Source organism: Panthera leo, chromosome D3, assembly GCF_018350215.1.
Source record: "Panthera leo isolate Ple1 chromosome D3, P.leo_Ple1_pat1.1, whole genome shotgun sequence".
Classification (NCBI taxonomy): Eukaryota; Metazoa; Chordata; class Mammalia; order Carnivora; family Felidae; genus Panthera; species Panthera leo.
Window position 1 is genome coordinate 44,631,678 of NC_056690.1, and position 24,919 is coordinate 44,656,596.

Consider the following 24,919-nt stretch of genomic DNA (forward strand, 5'->3'; position numbering starts at 1 on the left):
GACTACAATGGAGAGGAATTTGCCTTGGAAAGGAGCAACAATACTTCTGTCCTTCTAACTGGAAGAAGAGCTGAAGGATGGCTTCTGGTTTTTTCACAGTAGGAAATATTAGCAGAAAGTGATTTGAGAGGCTATAAAAGGTTTCAGAGGGAGAGAAGACAGAAGGTATGAAATAGTTTATGAGCTTATTAGAAAATCTCTCCACAGTGTAGGGTATCTTTGTGATCAGAATTTAAAGTAAAAACAATCAGTTAATCTGTATGATATCTTTCAGGTACAAGAAGAATTAGCGTAATTCTTGAGCTTTCTCAGAAATTTCCTTTGTTCACGAGTGTATTTAGTGTTGCATAGTACACGGCTTCCGGCCATGGCAAAAGGCGCACTAACTAGATTTGATATCCTCAAATCCACCTCTTACTGGAAATTTCCTCCTGCACCAGGTCTAAACGCCCTCAGCAGTCGTAAGACACACCCCCAGCCGCCAGAGGCCGCAGTGGCGTTCCGCGCGGCCGGAAGGGAATTCGGTCCAGCGCGGCCCGGCGTTTCCGCTTTGCGTTCACATCGCTTCTCGCGCTCTTTACGTCGGTACCCAGGGAGTAGGCGTTTCCGGCCATTCATACGCCTAGGCTTTTTGGACTTGGGTGGTCGCGTTTTGTGCGCTATCCGACCGAAAGAGTGCCGGAACTGCTAGGATGAAGCTCGTAAGGTGAGGAGGTGACCCAGCCGGGTCGGGGCTGTGACCATTTGAGCCGGGAGCAGCAGGCCGGGCTGCCTAATTACGGGAGGCGCGAAAGCCGCGTGCGCGCGCGGCCTGGTAACGGCCTCCCGCGCCCGCTGCTCCCGCCCCATCTTGACCGCGCCGCCGCGGGCGCTGGGCCTGGGCTTCAGACTGAATTGCGTGCGGATCCCGTGTGTCTTTCGAGAGGTGGCCGTAAAGGCCTGGCGGTTTCGTCCCATCTAGTGTCTAAGAGGTCTTAAAGGTGCAGCGCCAGGCTTACAAGCTCTTATTTTCGGTTAGTTGAAGATTTTCGTTTCATTGGAATTTGTGTTCTTAGTCTAGGTTACTTTTCTGGTCCCTCTCTGCCTGCAGGAACCCCAAATATAACTAAGTGTTCGCTCCCTGAGAACGTGGGTGACACAAAAATTTTATGCGTTGAGTTAAATTAATGAACTTTAAAAAAGTACCTAGAAGCTGCAGGACTATTTGGAAATAATGAAACTCATTTCCGAAATGTCTTAAATCAGTGTTGGACTTCTGATTTCATTACCTTTTTTTAGTTTATTTTTGATAACTTTTTAGATTTAAGGTTACTCAACTAAGATTTCCTTTCAAGATAGTTCTTTAATTCAGGGGAAAAAAATCTCCCAACTTCAGGCAGAATCATTTTCCATATTTGTGGCTGATTTATGCAGGTAATCGCATTCTGTTTTATTTCTGTGTTTAAACTTGATCGGTTAGTTGAGCCTATTGGTTTACTGATTTGAGGAATTCATTATAAACTGCTTGGAAAGAGATTTGGTTTTGGTGTTTTTCCCTGAGGCAGAGAGCCTGGAACATAGAGAACGTCTCTGATTAAGTTAGCAGTTACAAGTGTAACAGCTAGTCAGTCCCTTGTCTGAATCGAGGTTTGTCAATTGCGATCAGTTACTGGGCACCTGTTACACTGCACTGGTAATGGATTTTTTTTTTTTTTTTTTTTTAATTTTTTAAAGGCAGAATGCTTGCCTTTTTGGAACTTCCTGTTTTGTGAAGACAGACAAGTAGATAATTTCTAGTATGATTGAAATAACATATAAAACCTGAATATGTATTTCGAGTGGAGTTTATAGAGAGAAGGCATTTAAGGTTAACTTTTTGTCTATTTTTGTTTGAATTTAGCTTTGGAGAAAAACACCCCAGAATTTAAAGTATATTTTCACAATTTGTCGATAACTGTCAGTCTGAATCTATTTATAGTTAATTTTTGTGTAATGCTCTTTGGAATCAGTTTATCTCATTTAAAGTTATTGTGGGTTGTGACAGTTTTCCCGAAAAATTTAAAAGCTGTACTGAATCTTATTCTGTGTATTAGACTGTAGAAGTTAAATGTCTTCTTACTGGAGAGTGTATTTTGTGCCAAGAAAATGAGTAGTTGTTTAACTGGTTTGCATTTTCAGTTGACTTATTTCTGTACAGGGGTTGGTGGCACCTTACTGTCACCTTAACCAAAAATCTGGGTGTTGTCTTTTGATATCTTTCTCTCTTAATAAACTGATAAGTTGACAGGTTTTCACAATTTTACCTACCTCCTAAAAGTAGCTCTTGTTACCCAATTTTCTTTGGTTTTTAAAATTTTGATAGTGGATTTGGATACCAAAGGATACTATATCAATTGGATATTTAAGTTTCAGTAAGTAAAAAGAATTCCGATAGTGAAGGATTCATCAGAAAATAATTCAAATCTGTTTGGTTCCTGGGCTGGGGTAACTGTCTATTTTTCCTGCCAGAATACCTTCACTACCATTCCAGTCACACCACCAAGCCATAAAGGCTCCTTTTTTTCCACCCAAGATTTTTTATTTTACCTCTTGAGGTAACTATTTCATGCTATGAAATACAGTATATATTTGCCAATTTAAAAAAATTTGCACACCTGTGTAACCCAAACCCCTGTTGAGATATGGAACATTACCAAAACTTCATTTCCCTCAAGCCCTTCCCAGTCAGTCTTGTGTTCTCATAACCCCCCTGGCAATCAGTTTCTTCTACCGTTGCTTAGTTTTGGTTTCAGTAGAATTTCATATACGTATTTGGAATTATGCAGTATGCATTCTTGTGTAAAATGTCTTACGCAGCATAGTTTTGAGATTCATCCACATTGTGTCTTGTATCAGTAATTTGTTTAATTTTATTAGTAGATAAATTCATTGTATGTTTAAAAGTTACATGTTTTGGGGGTGCCCGGCTGGCTCAGTTGATCTTGAGGTTGTAAACGTGAGCCCCCACGTTAGGTGTTTGCTTAATCTTAGAAATTTAAAACTTACGTGTGTATTTTCTTTAAAATTGCTTTGAACATTCTTGTGCAAGTCTTTTTTCATTTTGGGCGGTGGATATTTAGGAGTGGAGTTGCTGGATCATAGCATCGTGTATACTTTAGTTCTATAGGAAGATGCCAGATCATTTTCCCAAGCGGTTATATACCATTTTACACGCCCACCAACAGTATATTAGAATTCCAATTGCTCCACACCCTTAACAATATTTGTAGTCAGTTTAATTTTAGCCATTTCATTGCTTGTGTAGTAGTGTCTTATTATGGTTTTAATTTGCATTTTCTTTTTTTTAAAAAAGCCTTTTAAATTTATTTATTTTGAGAAAGAGAGAGAGAGCGAGAGTGTGGGGGGGTCTGGGGGGTGGGGGAGGGGTAGAGAGAGAGAATCCCAAGCACTGTCCGTTGCAGGGCCCCATGTGGGGCTCAAACTCACAAACCATGAGATGATGACCTGAGCCTCAGCTTAACTGACTGAGCCACCCAGGCTCCCCTTGCATTTTCCTAATGCCTAATGATGTTGAACACTTTTTCACCTGCTTATTGACTATTCATGTATCTTTGTGAAGTGTTTCATTTTAATTGTGTTGTTTTATTATTGAGTTGTAGGAATTTTCTTTATATAACCTGGATACTAGTTCTTTGTCAGGTATAACTATTCCCAGTTTGACTTGCTTGTTCATTTCCTTAATGTCTTTTGTGAGTAGTAGTTTATTTTGAGGAAGTTTTAATTTACCAGCTTTTCCTTTTATGGTGATTATCTGTGTACTGTCAAGAAGTTTTTTTGCCTACCCTCAAACCATAAAGTTATTCTCCTATGTTTTCCTCTTAAAGCTTTATGATTTTACTTTTATGTTTAGGCCTGTGATCTGTCATGAATTAATTTTGGTAAGTGGAATGAATTAGGGGTCCAGGTTTGTTTTTTTCAATATAGATTTCCAATTATTCTATATTCTTAGGGAATGTAAATCCCTATTACCATATATTGTATCATTTGTTGGAAAGGTTTTCCTTTGCCCATTGGAGTGCTTTGACAGTCCCATTGGCACCTTTGTAGAAGATTATTTTATATATACATATATATTTATTTATATTTGTATACGTATATAGTATATGTTTAGTATATAAATATAAAGAGAGCAAGTGGGGGAGAGGGACAGCGGGGGAAAGAGAGAGAATGTTAAGCAGGCTCCACACTGAACCTGTGGTGATCCCTGCAACTCTGGGATCATGACCTCAGCCAAAATCAAGAGTCGGATGCTTAACCGACTGAGCCAACCAGGTCCCCCAAAATTAACTATATAAATGTGGGTCCATTCCTGGACTCTATTCTGTTTCATTGATCTATTTGTTTTTCCTGTGTCTTGATAACTGTAATTTTAACCTATGTACTGCTCTAGCCACCTAAATTGTCTTCCAGTGTGAATATGACCCTGGTGGTACTCCATTGATGAAAATTCTCAAGTAGCTCTTTAACAGCTTGGGCTCCGCATGAAAGGAAATTACCTACCTCTTACCTACTCATTTTCTGGGACTTAACATTCCATTGGTAGTGTAGCTGTAATTTCTCTGTGCATTGTGCTATTTCTTATTCCCAAATCTTTGCTCTGGTTTCTTTTTGCTGTGTGTTTCCAACTTTTCAGACTTCTTACTAGAAGTCCACTAAGTTCTGACTCCCTCCTATCCATGCTACATTATGTTCCTGGTAAAAGCCTGTGCCTACATCCATTACATTTTAAATTTAGTTACCTTTAAAATAAAATATCTTTTATGTGTCTGTCCTTTCTATTAGAGTTTGAGCTCCTTGGAGGCCTAGTCCTACTTATTTTTAATCCTCATTGCCATGCACAGGGACTACCAGATAACATATAATGATAAATATTATTTAAAAAACATCCTTGGACTTGTTGAAATGTATTTTGGTTCCTTCAGAAGCCCTTTTGCTTACTTTGGTTTTCCTTTTACTTCCTTCCATATGGTAGATTGTTTGATTACTAAAAGGTTTTATTTTTACTTTAATACTACTTTCAAAAATGATTTGGACTTCTCTAAAAGTTAAATATTATTGAGTGGGACAATTAATTATTTTTTTTTAAATTATGTAAACTCTGTGCCCAACATGAGGCTCAAACTCATGACCCGGAGATCAAGAGTTCCTTGTTCTGCCTACTGAGCCAGCCAGGTGCCCCATAATAAAAGATTTTTTGAAAACCAAAGTTTGATAATGGAAAGAAACTATTAGATGAAATTCTAGGCTAATATAGTTATAAGTGATTATTGTAGAGGTAAATTAAAGAATTCTTACCCAGTGAAATAAAGCATTAACAATTAATTGAGAGAGCCTTTCTTTCCTTGACAGCAAATATGAGAAGTATTCAACATAATGGATCTTTATACAAGTCAGATTAACTTTTTAAAATTTGGGACTTAATATGTCGCAATCCAAGTATCCCCCTTTTCCATGGCTGGCAGTGCCACTAAAAAAGTGGTATTTTAAGATTGTCTTCTTTTTTATTCATTGAAACATTTCAGCGAACTGTTGATTTAGTGCCCATGACCACCCAGGATTAGGTGTAAAGGTCTTGATCCCTACCCTAAGCAGTAGTCTAATGGGGGAGAAAAATAGGTGATCCTACATGTACCATTCAGTGTGATACTATGATAGGGTATACAAAGTCTGTATTATAGATTAGAAATTTTCAATGTGGACATTATTGGATCATAGTGAAGGATTATTGTTCATCATCCTGCATGTGATTGTGGTATTATGATTACGTAGGAGAATGTCCTCATTAGAAAATTCATGATGGGGGCGCCTGGGTGGCTCGGTCAGTTAAGCATCCGACTTCGGCTCAGGTCATGATCTCACGGTCCGTGGGTTCGAGCCCCGCGTCGGGCTCTGTGCTGACAGCTCAGAGCCTGGAGCCTGCTTCAGATCCTGTGTCTCCCTCTCTCTGTGACCCTCCCCCGTTCATGCTCTGTCTCTCTCTGTCTCAAAAATAAATGTTAAAAAAAAAAAAAAAATTAAAAAAAAAAAAGAAAATTCATGATGAAGACGATATGAAAGTATAAGTTGTGTGGGGACATACCCACATAAATGGGAACATTTTATTTATTTTTAATGTTTATTTAGAGAGAGAGTGTGAGCAGGGGAGGGGCAGAGAGAGAGAGAGAGAGAGAGAGAGAGTCAGTCCCAAGGAGGCTCCATCCTGTGAGCACAGAGCCTGACATGGGGCTCAGTCTCATGAAACGCAAGATCATGAGTTGAGCCAAGAATAAAGGTAGATTTCTACCTCATGCTACATGGAAAAGAGATTAATTCCAGGTAGATTAAAACTCAAAATAGAAAAGTAGAAGAAATAAGACTTTTTACAGTCTTGGGGTGGGAATATACTCTTACACAGATTAATACCTGAGGAAGATTCAGAAATTTAACAATATAAAAATGAAAACCACAAACAAAACACGAATGGCTGTGGCAAACTGGTAGAAAATAAAAAAACTTTTGACCTAATTGAACATGTGTGAATAATGTGAATAGGTAATTCATAGAAGAAATGCAAATTCCCCATCTTCATGAAAAGATGTTTAATCTCACAAATAATAAGGAAAAACACATTGTCTTTTTTTCCCTGTAGAAGTGACAAAAATTTAGAAGATCGGTTACAGTTAGTGTTGCTAAGGATTTGCATAAATGGATTTGTGATTTCTAAATGTCTTTAAACTGCTAAATGAGAACTACACGGTATAGAAGTCAATAAAGTTATGGCTCAGTTTGCATAAAAACATTTCATCTGTATGCTTATGAATGCATGTAAAATGGTCTAAAGAATCTCCCCATATACATTGGGGGGGGTGTTACAAAGGGAGACTTTTAGTGTTTATACATACAGGAAGCATGTAATTTTTTTTACTATCTATTATAATTTGTTTTTTCTTCCATTTTAGTGAGATAGTTGACGGATAATTCTACATAAGTTTTAAGGTATATAGCATAATGACTTGGCTTACATATATTGCCAAATGATTACCACAGTAAGTTTAGTTAACATACATCATCTGTTATGGACACCAAAAAAGAGGGGAAAAAAGGTTTTTTCCTTGTGATGAGAACTTTAGGATCTACTCTCTTAGCAGCTTTCAAATGTACCATGTAGCAGTGTTAACTATAGTCATGTTGTACCTCACATTCCTAATACTTAATTTACCTTATAACTGGAAGTTCGTACCTTTTTCACTACCTTCATATAATTTCTTGATTTCAGTTTTTGTGAATTATAATGATTTTATGACCTGTATGCATGGCTTGGAGATAAAGCTGTAAAATGGTTTAGACAATCAGAAATGTCCAAATAACAGTTTCTGGTATTACGTTCCTTCATAAATATTAAAGGTATAATTCAAGGAAAACTGAAACTGTCATGCAGATTATTAACAGGAATTGGTGCAGGTAGCATCTACAGCAGATTTTGAACATCTAGAAATTTCACTCTTTCACTCAAAAGATTTTAAAGTGTTAAAGGTGAACATTTGTTTTATTTCCACGTTTTTATAGATTTTTGATGAAATTGAGTCATGAAACTGTAACCATTGAATTAAAGAATGGAACACAGGTCCATGGAACAATCACAGGTAAGGATACAGGATGGCTTTTTATAACACTTTTTTCTACCTCTTCCACCTTTTAGACCAGTAAGTCCTTGAAGATAGAGGATGGGGTTTTCATGTTTGATTACCTTGGGTGAAAATATATATGGGAAATAGAGTATTTGGGAGTATTTACTTTTAGTTTTTTTTCTTATGTGTCTAACTCTTTGCTTTAATAATATTGTATGTGTAGTTTTATATTTAAGGCTACTGTGATGGATATTCACTGTGATGGATATTCACTCATGGTAGGTGGTCCCCCCAAGATTGCAAAACTTCAAAACAATTTCTGAGCCAAATGAATGAAAATGCTATCTTAGCATGTGATCTCAGTCTCTGAAATATTTAAACTGTAAGTTTATAAATAATTTAATTTAATTTATTATTATTTTTTAGAGCACACAAGCAGGGGAGAGGAGCAGAGAGAGAGAGAATCTTAAGCTCCACACTCAGCATGGAGTCCAACATGGGGCTCGATCCCATGACCGTGGGTTTGTGACCTGAGCCAGAACCAAGAGTCAGATGCTCAACTGACCAAGCCACCCAGGAGCCCCTATAAATTTTTAATGTGTAGATCCAGCATCTGAGTACACCAAGAGAAATATATGGTGTTAATTGGTGTTAATATAGTGATAATATTTGAATATACTCACATTTGCAACACGAATTGCTTTGAAAGGAAATTGATACAGTATAAAGTTTCAATACCATATGGTCCGTGACCATATCTGAGGAAGAGTAATTGCTATTCTGTTGAAACTCCATAAGTAAGGATTTAGTTTGCTCTCTCCTGAACTCTGTATTAGATGTGGTGGAGGAAGGAGAGTGTTCTTCCCACTTTTTAGGAACTCAAAATCTAGTGATGCTTGACACAAAAAAAACATAATATAAGATTTGCCTAACATATATAGTAGGTACTTAATAAGCTATATCCTGGGTGGGGGAAGATTTTCAGCTCATAGGATGAGCAAAATTTACGAAAATCTGTTCTATTCCCCTCAGTAACACTAGTTACTGTTACAAGTTACAGGATGGGGCGCCTGGGTGGCTCGGTCGGTTAAGTGGCCGACTTCGGCTCAGGTCATGATCTCGCGGTCCGTGAGTTCGAGCCCTGCGTCGGGCTCTGTGCTGACTGCTCAGAGCCTGGAGCCTGTTTCAGATTCTGTGTCTCCCTCTCTCTCTCTGCCCCTCCCCTGTTCATGCCTCTGTCTCTCTCTGTCTCAAAAATAAATAAACGTTAAAAAAAAAAAAAACGAGTTACAGGTTATAAGTTTTTTGCATCCTGTATGAATATGTGTTTTAGTCCTCATAATAAGGATATTGAGGATTGAGTTAAAACGTTTTTTTTTTTTTGTTTTTTTTGTTTTTTTTAATTTTTTTTTCAACGTTTTTTATTTATTTTTGGGACAGAGAGAGACAGAGCATGAACGGGGGAGGGGCAGAGAGAGAGAGGGAGACACAGAATCGGAAACAGGCTCCAGGCTCCGAGCCATCAGCCCAGAGCCTGACGCGGGGCTCGAACTCACAGACCGCGAGATCGTGACCTGGCTGAAGTCGGACGCTTAACCGACTGCGCCACCCAGGCGCCCCGAGTTAAAACGTTTTAACACGCAGTTCCTAACACGTAGAAAGCACTCATACATCTCATTTTTTCCTCCCCCTTGATGGATCAAGATCCCCAAGGAGATAGACTATCTCAAAAGTATATTAATTTTGGAAAAGAAGAGGATCTCTTCTTTTTCAAAAGAAGGAGGAAAAGATTAGTAATAAAACTAATAAATTTGAGATGGATGTTGGGAAAGTTGAAAGAATTCATGTTTCTGGCCTAACTGCCTAGGGTCAGAAATAAACTAGATCTTGGGGTACCTGGGTGGCTGAGTCAGTTAGACATCCGACTCTTGATTTCACCCCAGGTCATGATCTCACAGTTTGTGGGTTCGAGCCCTGCATCAAGCTCTTCACTGACAGCGTGGAGCCTGCTTAGGATTCTCTGTCTCCCTCTTTGTCTCTACCCCTCCCTTGCTTGCTATCTGTCTCAAAAAAAATAAACTCAATTTAATAAAAATTAACTAGATCTTTAGTTATCCCATTTGTTCAGCTATATTGGTAAAGGCTCCAGTAATTGGGTATTTCTACTATACTGCCATATATTCATTCTAGAAAATTGTTTTTATTTTGTAAAATCTCAAACTGGAAACATAGGAAAAATAGTTTGAAGCAGACCATTTAAAACCTGGGCAACTTGGTAATTAAAATACTAACAAAAACAGTAACGTTCCTTTAAAAAAAAAAAAAGTTAAAAAGACGTTAAATTCATAGTAACAAAAAATACTGCAGTACAAATGGAACTTTATATTTAAGAGAAGGATGAATCTAATTTGGTGGAATGGGGTATAAGGAAGTTATGGAGACAGAGAACATGCAATAAACATTGCTCACCCTGAGATGAGAATACCTGGGCACAGTGAGAATGAGTCATGGATACCACTCGCATTCCTCCAGAGCTTGTTGCATTCACATCTGTAAGCATATCTAACCGTGCAAAACATTAATGTCCTGGGGATAATCTTTGAAGAAAGGATTTCTGGTTTATACGGACATTCACCCATTTACTAGTTGTATTAAATTATCTTAGAAATGTGCACTCCAGCAGAACAGATAGCACTCTCTGGTATTTACTGTGGCCTGATAGGTAAACTGGTTGCCTTCTTTATCATGCTAATAATTGCCCTCTTTTTTCCCCTCTAGGTGTAGATGTCAGCATGAATACACATCTTAAAGCAGTGAAAATGACTTTGAAGAATAGAGAACCAGTACAACTGGAAACACTGAGTATTCGAGGAAATAACATTCGATATTTTATTCTGCCAGACAGCTTACCTCTGGATACACTACTTGTGGATGTTGAACCGAAGGTGAAATCTAAGAAAAGGGAAGCTGGTAAGTTTGAAAGATTATAAATGTTTTTGTGAATGTGTATTTAACATTTGTGAACACCACAGATTTTTTTATTTTGTTTTGATTCCCTGTACTTGCTGTGCATGCATATAGTATTTATTATGGTTTCTGGTGTTGATACCAAAGACTGATGCTATTCTTCTTGTCCCTTTGCATATCCTAGTCCCCGACCCTTTACACACTTTGGAAGATTTGGAGATTTAACTCTCTATTCCTGTTGTTCTGAACTTTCTTAATGACTTGGCATAGAGTCTTTGCTTGCTCTCTGTATTGTTTCCTCCATTTTGTTGTTTTGGCTGTTTGGTGGACCCCTTCAATATGGGTATTCTTGCCTTTCAAACTAAGAAATGGTATGTGTAGCTCTGATAAATGTCTTCTCTTTACTTACTGTTCTTTCTTCCTGGATTTTTTTTTAAATTTTTTTAATGTTTGTTTATTTTTGAGAGAGAGAGAGTGAGCAGTGGAGGGACAGAGAGAGAGGGAGACACAGAATCTGAAGTAGGCTCCAGGCTCTGAGCTGTCAGCACAGAGCCCGATGTAGGGCTTGAACCCACCATCCACGAGATGATGACCTGAGCCAAAGTCAGACGCTTAACTGACTGAGTCACCCAGGAGCCCCTCTTTCTTCCTGGAATTCTTAATAATTGGGTCTTTTGAGTGATTGTCTAAGTCTTTTCTCTTATTTTTCTGTTTTTCCTATTTTTGACAGAGAGAGAGAGAGAGAGAGAGAGAGCATGAGTGGGGGAGGGGCAGAGAGAGAGGGAGGCACAGAATCTGAAGCAGGCTCCAGGCTTTGAGCTGTGGGCACAGAGCCCAATGCAGGGCTCAAACTCACAGACTGTGAGATCATGACCTGAGCCGAAGTCGGTCGCTCAACCGACTGAGCCACCCAGGTGCCCCTCTTTTTTTAAGTTTTATTTTGTACTCGGCATTGTATTCTTGGGTTTCTCTTTTTATTTTTTTTTTATTTTTTTAATTCCAGTGAGTTAACATAACAATATTATATTAGTTTCAGGTGTGCAGTACAGTGATTTAGCAGTTCCATATGTTGCCTGGTGGTCATCATGATGAGTGCATTCCTTAATCCCATCACCTATTTCACCCATTCTCCCGTCCCTCATTCCTTTGGTAACCACCTGTTTATTTTTGAGAGGGAGTCAAAGAGAATCCCAGGCAGGCTCCACACTGTCAGTGCAGAGCCCAGTGAGGGGCTTGAACACATGAACCATGAGATCATGAGCTGAAGTCAGATGCTTAACAGACTGAGTCACCCAGGTGTCCCTGGCCATCTATTATTTAACAAGAACCCTGAAAAGACAAGTTCTGGGAAGGGAGGCTGGACTTCTGAATTGGCGGGTCTCACTATAGAGTGGCTCAAGAGTTAATTGACCTCTTCACTGAGGAGACCCAAAATTTCATCACCTAGAGTGGTTTCTGGAGCTTGTTTTTTTTTTTTCATGAAAAGATTCCAGTCATCTACGGTGGGGGATATATGCCTGGTAGCCAGCATTATAGGAGCAAAGCAGGAGAAAGGGGCTAGGTGTTTTGTAGACCCTCACTTAATACAGGGTCTTGGTTTTGAGACTTTTTTTTGCCTTCCTCCCACACTAGGAAATACACTTTGTATCATTCATTTATACAACTGAAACAAAAATCTCAGAATTCCTGAATTCTAATACATGCAAAAACCCGTATGTTTCCTGTCCTCTTTTAGTTCACAAAAATTTTAGGTTGCAGCCTATAGCTTGAAAAATGCTAAATTAATACCCATTCCCTTCCCATCGGTTCTGTGCCTCTTGCTGTTATCCACTTTGCATATATTTTCAAATCTGAAGATTTTTGCTTCAATGTCTTTAGGTTTATTTTACCTTTTCTCTCCTATGTACCTGTCAGGGAAATAATCATTAGCTTTGCAAGGTGTGGAAGAGAAGACTCGCCAGTCTTCTTGCTCCACATGATTGTCAACCATTTTGTTTTCAGCCACCTGCCTCGTCTCACCCTTGGCTTCCAAGATCCTAGGTTTTCTAGGAGTTATTCTTCCTTTACTAAACATTTACGGTTCTTAGTCTACTTTCTGAAATTTTTCAACCATTGTATTCCCTCCCTCCATTTTTCTCTTTATGGGTATTTATTGTTTTTACTCCTTTCCTGTCATGAGTAGTATTTCAGAAGGAATTGGAGATAAATGTGCTTAATCTGCCTTGTTTTAACAGGAGTCCTAGACTTAACTCTACTTCTTTGAATGATAAGGTTGGCAACAAGGGGTAGAAGTTTAGAGTGTGACTGACTAGAACTTCATGTCAGGATTTTTTTAGTATTCATCGCTCTCTGAAGATTGAAAAAGTTCATTTGAGAAATGAGTTTTTTGTCACTATAATATTCAAGTAGGGTTAGGATGACCAGCCTACAGGAATATTGCTGTAAGGATTAAAGTACTTGGTTATGATTGGATCAAATGACTTAAGATTCTGGAGTCATAAGGTTGTTTGATACAATGTATTTTAGACTTTCTTGGCTTTGAATTTTGAACTTGGGTTCTATACAATAACAGAAAAGTCTGGCACATGGTGTTCATGTTCTGTTCCATTGATAGGATATCTCTTCCATCTTGTGTAAGGTTCAGATCATTTGGATTTTATTTTGTGAAGTTGAGACATGATAAAAAAAAATATTTATAAACCTGGTGAATTTCTCATAGATCAAATGAAATAAAAATTATCTTTGCAGGCCAGCAGCTTTGGGTTCTGCATGATAATGTATTGGAAGGATGGCTGTGAGGTCATATTTGAGAGAAGCTGGGTTAAAGTTTTCTTTCCTCTAGATGTTGTTTGTGGTGGCCCAGGTAACATCATTGCAGAAGAGAATTAACCTTGCTTTGTTTTTCTTTTTTCTTAGTTGCAGGAAGAGGCCGAGGCCGAGGAAGAGGAAGAGGACGTGGTCGGGGTAGAGGAAGAGGGGGTCCTAGGCGATAATGTCTCTCAAGATTACTATTTCAAAGTGATACGTGATTTGGAATATTTTTTGTACAGGCTTTGTTTATGTCAGTTTTTAATAAACATAAATGTAGGACACAGTTGTCTATTGACTGTCAAATTTTAATAGTTCATATAGATTCATGATATTTACATAGTAGGAGCTAAGCATTTCAACTAGGCAATCACAGACTGATTTCATTCTTAGATCAGACTTTTAATTTTTGAACTAAAGTTTTTGTATGAATGTATGTAGAATATGTACCTATTTCACATGCACTGAATATGCATTTTATTGTTTTACTTTGACTCCATTCTGTAGAACCTGCCTACGAGTGAAATAATAAGTTCATTTTGGTACTTCAGAAATTAACGTTCTCTGGATTCAGTCTGAAATTGATTCCCTTTTCCTGAGTTTTACTTTATGGAGATTTCCAATTCAGGAGTCTTAGACTTGTCTTCGTTAATGGGTTTTTGTTTTGTTTTAATCTCAATAGAATATAGTTTTACATTCTCTTGAGTTGAAACTGCAGATAACATTTACTAGATTATCAGTTGTAAGCAGTGTCAAAACCTGTTAATGTGAAGTGTACCTGTTGGTGGCTCCTTTATTAAGTACTTTTACAAGTCCTTAAAGAACAAAAAGAAAGAGACCTACTTTATTTGACAACAAAATTGAGTTTTTTCCAATTGTTGCAATTGGTTAAGCTTAGAGAAAAATATGTCACAGTATATGCAGTTCCTTGTAGAGCTTCCTACCATTTGTTCTCATGCTAAGGAAAACACCTGAGAATTGGGGGGGGGTACTAAATCTGTATTTACATTTAATCATGCACATGGGGTTTTGTTTTATTTTCTAAATGTGAAGGAAATTTTCTGCACAGATTATCTAAAAAGAAGGTATAGGTCCCATTAGAGGGTTATTCACATTGAGGGAGAGAGAAGTGCATTTGTGTGTTTTGTGTGTGTCTCAGTGATTTTCCATCTTTGATCTGTGGTGCTCCTATTGAACCCCACATAGAAGGCAAGGGAGCCCAATGATACTGTATGGTGGAGAGCAGATTTTAAAGGGGCAGTCAGAGCAGACTTTGCACACGTGAATAAACATGAGTTGACTCCTGCCCTCATGGAGCTTTAGGCTAAAAGGGAAGCAGAGTTACATATCAGTAGGTAATTACAAATTGTGAATGCTCTGGTGATAGAGTACTTCACAAAACCTGGTCTGTTTTAAAAGCAGTTTATATAGAAAGTTCATTTTGATTTTAAGTCAAATGCCAAAGTAACAAAAGATTTTAAACTTTTTTTTTGTGGAAATATTAACATTTAGGTGTTTACGGTATGAATCAATCAAAAAATATGTAAATGTAAGACTAAAGTACAGTTGGTATAGATTGAGTTTATTCCACTAGAGGTCATTGTTTCATTTTTATGTGAAGAGAAATTGAAGAAAAAGCTGTTTGAACTGATTGCCATTATTAGCTATAAAGGAAGCACTGCAGTGAATAGAAAACAGACCAGACTGTGATACGCTTCCCTTGATCCTTTTCCCCAAGATAGTATATAGGATCTTAGTGTTTCTGCATTTTGCACATAAATGGTCTCTTAAAGCTTAAGGTTTTATATGTGAAAGTTTTCTTAATGAAATGTATTATGAGTTTAGAAAACCATAAGTGAAATAATAGAAAATTAAATTTCATAGCATGTTTTAATCTATTATGATTATGTTGGGTTATGCAGGATAGCTCAGTGTTTTGAAATGTATTGATAACAGGGGTGCCTGGGTGGCTCAGTCCATAGAGTGTCTGGCTCATGACTTCGGCTCAGATCATGGTCCCAGGGTCATGGGACTGAGCCCCTCATCCCTGCTTGGGATTCTCTCTCTCCCTCTACCCATCTTCCCCCCACTCCCCCCACACTTAAAAAAGAGAAATGTATCAATATAGACAGCAAACAAAATCCACATAATTCTCTATAACAGATATCAGAATAATACTTAACAGTTGTTCCTGAAAACAAACTAAAAGATAATTCTTTAACATGATGAAGAAATTCTTAAGTCAATAGCAGACATTTTCCAGAGATACTCCAATTAAAATAGCAACAGAAAAGAATGTCTGGGGGTGCCTGGGTGGCTCAGTTGGGCGTCCAACTTTTGACTTTGACTCTGGTTCTCCTGGTTCGTGTTATTGAGCCCCACGTCTGGCTCCTCACTGACAGCATGGTGCCTGCTTGGGATTCTCTCTCTTTCTCTGCCCCTCCCTTTTGCTCATGCTCTCTCTTTCTCTTTCTGTGTGTCTCTCAAAATAAAAACTATGCCTGATACTGGTCCTTGTTATGTAATGTGAAAATTCTCATGGGAATATTTACTAGTTTCTGTCTAGGAACATGGTAGTGTGCTATTTTTCTGAACACGTTTTTCAGTAAAGGTTTAAAGTTTTATTTCATATATCATGGATAAAGTTAGTATGTTAGTGATTCATTTTAGAAAAATAACACCAAAGTTTCTAGATGCAGTTGATTCTTATTACAGTAGTTCTGTTATAATAAAGTTGTGAAGAACTGAAATAGTGAATACTGACCATTGCTTCTAGGGAAAATGCAGGGCTAGGTTTCTTTGTGACACATTTTCATGAAAGGATTAGTACATAACCTTGGTTTATGTGTGTATCTATTTAAAGACTCTGTATTTAATATATATTGTTTCCCTTACATTGAATTCATGACCAACAGCATCGTAACTCATGCCTGAAGAAAACTCTTCTAACACGTGTCCTCCAAAAGGCAAAACTCTATGTCTGATGTGGGGCTTCAACTCACAACCCCGAGATGTAGTTACATGCTATACCGACTGAGCCAGCTAGGGGCCCCAAATCACAGCCTTGTGCTTAGGAGACAAGAGTACTAACTTAGGGGATTTTAAACAAAATTACAGAATAGAAAAAATGTGGCACTACACAGACCATGAAAAGGACATTTGTTTACAGTAAGAATTGAAACCAGGCAGAGTATTGCTTTGTTCACCCTCACCTGGGAACACTCATTTCAGGTGACAAAATGTTTTGCTGCTCTATGCATGTTCATGCATGACCAGGAAAGCACCATAAGTATTAATTTTGGAGTTACAAATAAATTTTAGCAAGTGACTTCCCCAATACAGAACCCGTGAATAATGAGGATTGACCATACTTAGAGCATTTTGTTAAGATTATACCAAAGTATTTTGTGTATCATTAGGTGTGTTTTACTATTTCTGAAATTGAAATGTTTCTTACATGGTGTAAATTCAGGTTTGGTATCAAACGTAAATCAAGTTTTTTTTTTTCCTTGTAAAATAACAAGTGCAACTAAAAATAGATGTTTTATATTTGATGAACTACAGAAATTATAGTGTGATGTGTAAGACAAGTAGAACCCATGAGGTACTACGACCACTTTGTCTTTAAAATTTTTCCATGTTTTCTAGAACGTTTTCCCCTTTAAGGGCTTGGGAACGGGGACAACATTCCATTCTAGTTTTTTAGAAAATTCCTGAGTCAAAACCAAAACTAGTGCCATATTTCAGGGTAGGAAAGCCAGTGTAAAGATGTGAATTCCCTAATTTATAAGTTTAATGCAATTGTCCTGATGACTTTTTTAAGATTTTATTTTTAAGTAATCCCTACACCCAACATAGGGCTCAAATTAACCCTGAGATAAAGAGTCGCATGCTTTATTGACTGAGCCAGCCAGGTGCCCCTATCGTGGTGAATTTTAAATAACCTCTTTATTGATAGTGTATCAACTGATACATACTTAATGCTAATTCTGTGCCAGATTTTTCTTACTGTTTTATAGATCTAATGCAGTTGTCACAAAGGAATTTTTTTAGTGGACAGTACTATTATTTGTCAAATACCAGAGTGCTTAATCTGTGAGGCTCTATGCTAAGCCCTTTACATGTTACTTCTTTTAACCTTCAGATCAATTCTATGTAGCAGACAGTGTTTGCTGTTTTCAGAAAGAAACGTGTTAGGTCTTAGTTTTTAAACAATTTTAAAGTCGCATGGGTTTTTTTGTTTGTTTTTTGTTGTTTGTTTTTTAATTTACATTCAATTTAGCAAATAGTGCAACAGTGATTTCAGGAGTAGATTCCTTAATGCCCCTTACCCATTAGGCAATGCCCCTTACCCATTAGGCCATCCCCCTCCCACAACCCCTCCAGTAACCCTCTATTCTCCATATTTAAGTGTCTCTTATGTTTTGTCTCCCTCCCTGTTTTTATATTCTTTTTGCTTCCCTTCCCTTGTGTTCATGTGTTATAGGTCTTAAAGTCCTCATATAAGTAAGGTCATACGATATTTGTCTTTCTCTAATTTCGCTTAGCAGAATACCCTCTAGTTCCATCCACGTAGTTGCAAATGGCAAGATTTCATTCTTTTTGATTGCTGAGTAATACTCCATTGTATATATATACCACATCTTCTTTATCCATTCATCCATCAATGGACATTTGGTGTCTTTCCATACTTTGGCTATTGTTGATAGTGCTGCTATCATTGGGGTGCATGTGTCCCTTCAAAACAACATACCTGTATCCCTTGGATAAATACCTAGTAGTGCAATTGCTGGGTTGTAGGGTAGTTCTGTTTTTAGTTTTTTGAGGAACCTCTATACTGTTTGCCACAGTGGCTGCACTTATTTGCATTCCCACCAGCAGTGCAAAAGAGATAGTCTTTCTCCACATCTTTACCAGCATCTGTTGTTGCCTGAGTTGTTAATGTTAGCCATTCTGACAGGTGTGAGGTGATATCTCATTGTGGTTTTGATTTGTATTTCCCTGATGATGAGTGATGTGGAGCATTTTTTCATGTGTTGGTTGGCCATCTGGATGTGTTCTTTGGAGAAGTGTATTGATGTCCATTTCTGCCCATTTCTTGACTGGATTATTTGTTTTTTGGGTGTTGAGTTTGATAAGTTCTCTGTAGATTTTGGATATTAACCCTTTATCTGATAGGTCGTTTGCAAATATCTCTACCATTCCATTGGTTGCCTTTTAGTTTTGCTGATTGTTTCCTTTGCTGTGCAGAAGCTCTATTTTGGTAAGGTCCCAATAGTTCATTTTTGCTTTTGTTTCTCTTGCCTCTGGAGACGTGTTGAGTAAGAAGTTGCTGCGGCCAAGATCAAAGAGGTTTTTGCCTGCTTTCTCCTCGAGGATTTTGATGGCTTCCTGTCTTACATTTAGGTTAAAGTACCATGGTTTTTAATAGTAGAGTTGGAATTTAGATGCAAGTCTGTCCAAGAACCTTTGTTCTTGATTGGTGTATTGATTCTCATGTTCATTTTGAAGAATGAAGAGGCTGTAGGAGATACATCATTTTTCTAGGGGGGAAAAATGGAAAGAATGGGAGAACTTAACCTTATGAGATACCAAATATAAAATATTAAATAAGAGGAAATTATCTTGGTACTCATGTAATTTTCAGCCAGATTTCATTTTTGATCAAATAATTTTGTAATAGTGCTCATTGCTGGGAAAATAGAAGAGTGTGTCTAATAGTCATGGGAAGGAAATTGAAAAACTTTAAGCAAGTCGTGAAGTTATCTCAGAAGCCTTACATTTTCTTTCTGACTTTGATCCAGGATTCCATTTGAAAGCCCCAAGGAAAAAAAGTTGACATTTAGTCATAAAGATGTTCATCATATTAATTTTTTAATTGAAAAGGAAGCCCTGTATGTATAAAATTAGAGGAACAATTAAGTAAATTACTTGAAGAAATAGACCAGGAGTTACTGAACTTTATCTGTAAAGGGCCAGATAGTTAACATTCTAGGCTTTGAGGGCCATATGGTCTCTGTCTCAACTATACAGCTATAGGCAATAGGTGAATGAATGGGAATGGTTGTGTTCCAACAAAACTTTACGAAAAATGGGCAGAGGGCTGGATTTGGCTCACAGGCTGTAGTTTGCCAACCACTGAGATATATTATAAAGCTGTTGTAAAAGTGTTTTGGCAGTCCACTGACTGGGAAAATATACTTGCAAAGCATATGACCAATAAAGGATTAATATCTATAAAATCCTCCTTGAAATTAGTAAGGGAGACAGTCCAGTAGAAAAGTAAAGAATGTAGCCAATTCACATAAGAGGAAAGTTCAGTAAAATGTAGGGGGAAATGCCTAACATTCCTAGAATCAGAGAATGCAAAATTTAAAATGTGCTGCAGATTCACCCAAGGGGATATATTCAGGAAAGTGATAGTGTTTTTTGTAATAGTAAAATCGCTAACTAAATGTCCAACAGAAAAAGTTGTTAAATTGTTCATGTGTATAGTAAAATACATCAATGAAAATGAGCAAAGAATGCAAGTAGCAGAATACATATAGCTTGATGTCACCATATAAGAGGCATATAAACCTTTAAGGATGCTGACAAGTGGTGAAGTTTTAGAAATGTGCACACAAAAAAATGCACGAGAATGATCGAGAAGTTCAAGGGAGCAATCACCTCAAATGGAAGGAAGGAGGGGAGTGTGATAGTTTTAACTGGGTAATGTTCTGTTTCTTAACCTGCGTGATGGGTGACTTAGGTTGAAACATAGGAAATTGCCAATACTTAATTGTCTTGACCCATAAAAACATCACTTTCATATGGTTCATATTAGTATTTATGCATTTTTTGAAATGTTTGTTTATTTTGAAAGAGAGTGCAAGCAGGGGAGTTTGGGTGACAGGTATGGAAACCAGTAAAACCCTCTGCTCTGAGTTGTTCAAAAGGTCTGCATTTGTAGGTTTCTGGCCAGTTCTCATTTCTTCACTTCCTGGGCCAAACAGATCATCTATTCAGAGGCAACCTATGCTGTCATCCTCTTAATGCCTCTACCTTCCAAGTTTTACCCACTTTGCTACCTCTGGCTGCCTCTTTTAGCAACAGAAAAGCAAAAGACAATACCTTTCATTTCAGTTAAGTTGAAAGTGTACCAAGGTCAGTATTGACCTGTCTCTTGAAGTACAGAATGACAACAAGATGTTTGCAGTATTTGGAAATTGTGTTTGAATATGGTTATTTTTTATTAAATGTTAGAAGTCACATTCCTGAAGAATGTGGGGAAATGCCATTTGAGAATTGGCACTGGGGATCTATGGATGAATGACAATAAAAACCCATAGAATGTGGACCTCTAAGTAGTATTTCTTTCTGGGGATAACTTGTTGCAGTTGATAACTAAATTAGTTGACTGGGTGTATAAAAATTACATTTATGTCAGTGGTGGAACATACTTTGTAATTCAAGATAATATACCAGAATAGATGATTCTAAGTAATTTTACGGTAACCTTTTCCATTAGATGCTAAGCCTTATTTTTTCTGAAACTTTATTTTTAAGTCTTTGAATATGCTTGAATTGTTACATTTGGGTTTTCTTTTCTCTTTCTTTCTTTCTTTCTTTCTTTCTTTCTTTCTTTCTTTCTTTCTTTCTTTCTTTCTTTCTTTCAAGAAAGAGCATGCATGCATGGCAAGAATATTAAGCAGGCTTTATGCTCTGCGTGGAGCCTGACACGGGGGGCTCAATCCCAGAGCCTGATGCAGGACTTGATACCACGACCTTGGGATCATGACCTGAGCTAAAATCAGGAGTCAAACTCTCAACCAGCTGAGCCACCCAGGCACCCCTGGCTGTTCTTTCAATAAACAGCTTTATGGAGATGTAATTCACATATCATACAATTTACCCATTGAAAGTTTGCAATTCAGTGACTTTTAGTTTATTTACAGGGCTGTGCATCCATCACTGCATTTCATTACCCACTCCCCCCCCCCCCAAAAAAAAAAAAAATCCCATCTCCTTACCTATCAAGCCTCCAATCTCCCCTTGTCCACCTCTAACCTTGGTAACCACCAATCTGCTTTTTGTCTCTCTAAATTTGCCTATTCTGGACGTTTTGTATAAATGGAATAATAATGTCTGGTCCTTTGGGACTGACTTCTTTGACTTGGCATCATATTTTCAAGGTTCATCCAAGTTGTAGCATGTGTCAGCACTTCATTTATTTTTATTGCTGAATAATATCCCATGATATGAATATACATTTTCTTTATAGTTCATCAATTGACAAACATTTTGGTTATTTCTGTTTTGGGCTGTTGGGAGTAATACTGCTATGAACATTCATGTCCAAGTTTCTGTGAACATGTTTTCAACTTTCTTGTGTATACACCTAGGAATGGAACTATTGGATTGTATCGTAATTATGTTTAACATTTTGAGAAACCGCTAGACTATTTTCCAAAGTGGCTGTAACATTTGACATTCCCATCAACAACATATAAAATGTATAAAAGTTCTAATTTTTTCTGGGGCGCCTGGGTGGCTTGGTTGGTTAAGAGCTTGATTTCGGCTCAGGTCACGATCTCACATTTCGTGGGACTGAGTTCTGGGTCGTGACAGCTGGAACCTGGTTGGGATTCTCTCTCTCCCTATCTCTCTGCCTGATCCCCATGCTCACTCTTGCTTTCTCTCTCACAAAATAAATAAATTAACTTAAAAATAACAATAAATGTCAGTCGGCATTTAAAAAACACTTTCCAATTTCCACAGCATCACCAGCACTTAATTAAGATCCTTGGATAATTATTATTTTTAATATTAATATCTTAATTTTTTATCCTGTGTTGCCATAACAATGGGAGACACAGTATTCATATTGTGCCAAATTAAAGAGACTAAACACTACCTGCCGGCTTTGAATGGCAATTTTTCTCTCCAAGAACATTGCTACATTTTAAAACATGACAATCATATTAAAGTCACTGTAAGACATTTCCACCTGCATAAAATGAGGCTCAAGAAAATTAAACATCAATTAGCTTTTTACCTACATCTACCTCAAGAGGACTCCAGTGAAGACCACACTAGGTAGGCCTGTCCCTGGGAGAGGACGTGAGAAGACCTCCAGTATCTTGATGACTGAAATACAATTTCAACAAGCTGTATGTTTTCAAGAACAAAGACCTCCCTGTAAGCTCGTGTTCCAAATCACTGCCATAGTCTCATAATAATTGCCTCTTGTCGACTGGCTGTTCACTACAAACAGTCTTCATAGTGACAAAGCTGGGCATTTGAGGGAGAGGGCTGTCCCTGAGCCTTTCACTCTGGGGAACCTCTTAGGTTAATTTCAGTCATCTGGGGAAAAAACAAAACAAAACAAAACAAAACCCAAAACAACAACAAAACAGCCTTTCCACAAAAAGGAAATGTTTTCATTCTAGAAACCAAAGTAAAAATAAAATATAGGAAGGCAACTGACAAGGATTTCTAAGACGAGCTTCAGATTTCTTTGTGTCTTGATCCATGGGCAGTTTAATGGTCATTCAGCAGCTACCTTCCGCACCCCCACCCCCACCCCGTGGTACCCAAGAGCTTTAAATCAGGGAGGAGATTTTGCAATTTCAATGAGGATATTTTGTTTCCATTGTCAGACTGATCTATAGTTCTGCATAATCTGAATCTGGGTTCTACTCTGCAGTTTAAGATGTGAGCCAGGGGCCTGGCATTTGTCTTCATTGTGTTCCCCCAATAACTTCATAATTAAAGCATTTGATGATTGTTTTTGTTTCTTCTTGCTGGCAATGATGTACATCATGTGAGGAATTGGGCTATTCATGTGCTTGCAGGTTAAAGGAAACCAATAAACTTTTGGGGGAACCTTATTAGGATTTTCCAAAGAAACAGAACCAATAGGAGATACACATAAAAAGGGATTTATTTTACTGAATTGGCTCACACAGTTATGGAGGCTGAGAAGTTCTAACAACAGCCGCCTGCAAGCTGGAGACCCAAGAAAGTCAGTGGTGTAGTTACAATCTGAACCCAAAGTTCTGAGAACCACTGGTGCGAGCCCAAATCCAAAGGCTGGGGAACTCGGAAAGCGGTGGTGTAAGTTCCAGTCTGAGGGCAGAAGACCTATGTTTAGCCCAATCTGAAAGAGTAAATTCTTGCTTCCCCCACCTTCTTTTCAGGCCCCCAATGGCTTGGGTGATGTCCACACAAATTGGGCTGAGCAATCTGCTTTAGTCAGTTGCTAATCTCATCCAAAAAAAAAACACCTTCATAGATACACCCAGAAATAATGTTCATCCCGTGACCCATTCAAGTTGACACGTAAAATTAACCATCACAGGGACCAATTCTTTTTTTTTTTTTTTTTTTTTTTTTAATTTTTTTTTCAACATTTTTTATTTATTTTTGGGACAGAGAGAGACAGAGCATGAACGGGGGAGGGGCAGAGAGAGAGGGAGACACAGAATCGGAAACAGGCTCCAGGCTCCGAGCCATCAGCCCAGAGCCTGACGCGGGGCTCGAACTCACGGACCGCGAGATCGTGAAATTCTTTACATCTTCTATCTTGATCATCTTCTGTCACTTGCTTATCTACATCTTACCACAGTCACCTTCACCTCTGATCTAGTTTCTTCCACCCACTAAACTGCAATCTTCCCTTTCAGAGTATCTTCTATGTATATTTACACATTTTTTGTGTAACATTGACAATCTCTGTGTGTAGATGCTTTGTTGGCAACCAACCGAGAAAAAGCAAACATTCTGCTAAGAACATATTGTACTTCAATGAGAAGCATGTTTATTTAGACCAAGGTCTTTCTGGATGATTATTTATTTTGGATTTATTGTGGATTATATTTCAGTAAGAAATAATATGCTTGTGTTTCCCATTCATACTTTTATCACAGGTTCCTAATCTTTACTAAATATTCTCATAAAATGACAACTCTCGGGACATTCATGAAAATTGTTAACCTAAAAGTTATCTTTCACACAGGGGCAACATGTCTGTCTCTTTCCACATTCCTGCCTGAGCCCATAAAATAGAACAGAGCTTATAAAATATTAAGGGTCACAGAGCTTTGGTCATTTTGCTTACCCCACTTTCCAAGGAATCCTGGGTTGTATTGGCATTCCCCAGGAACATCTGCTAAAAGGCAGGCATGGAGGTTCTCCACACCATGTGGCTTTCTGTTTTGCGTATGATTCACAAATTGGGTAAGTGTGCTCTGTGCATTTAATTTTTCCCGTAAACCTGTCCTAAAGTGTACCTTGAAAGAAGAAAGGCATTCCAGTTTATCTTCCAATCCAAACTGTTCTTTGATGTAGTTTACCACTAACAAAGTAGATAATGTGACTCCACCTGTCTTAATCAATTTGATTCAAAACCCAGAGATGACACTTTTGAAACCCCAAAACATCAAAATATATAGATAGGATCCTAATAAATAAATTTGGTCACAAATTCCTGATGCATATTTGTGACCTACATGCAT

At 37.8% G+C, this 24,919-nt stretch overlaps 2 protein-coding genes across 4 annotated transcripts in view; one reads left to right on the forward strand and one right to left on the reverse strand.

Annotated features, from left to right (window-relative positions):
- Window positions 1-566: 566 nt before the first annotated feature.
- Window positions 567-13,703, forward strand: SNRPD1 (small nuclear ribonucleoprotein D1 polypeptide). 2 transcript variants are annotated; one of them, XM_042910801.1, is made up of 4 exons: window positions 567-706; window positions 7,585-7,661; window positions 10,425-10,616; window positions 13,530-13,703. In XM_042910801.1, exons 1-4 carry the CDS (start codon window positions 693-695, stop codon window positions 13,604-13,606), a joined length of 360 nt encoding a protein of 119 aa, XP_042766735.1. In that variant the 5' UTR covers window positions 567-692; the 3' UTR covers window positions 13,607-13,703. The 2 variants fall into 2 exon arrangements, with proteins under 2 accessions (XP_042766735.1, XP_042766736.1); XM_042910802.1 differs by lacking the exon at window positions 567-706 and adding an exon at window positions 841-1,013.
- A 5,191-nt stretch (window positions 13,704-18,894) lies between these two features.
- ABHD3 (abhydrolase domain containing 3, phospholipase) overlaps window positions 18,895-24,919 on the reverse strand; it is a 61,276-nt gene continuing 55,251 nt past the window's right edge. The window contains exon 10 of one of the 2 annotated variants that reach the window (XR_006195194.1): window positions 18,895-18,964. The gene's annotated coding sequence lies outside the window, so the exon portion shown is untranslated. Of the gene's footprint in view, window positions 18,965-24,614; window positions 24,695-24,919 lie in introns of those variants that run through there. The other variant, XR_006195195.1, reaches the window with a different exon arrangement.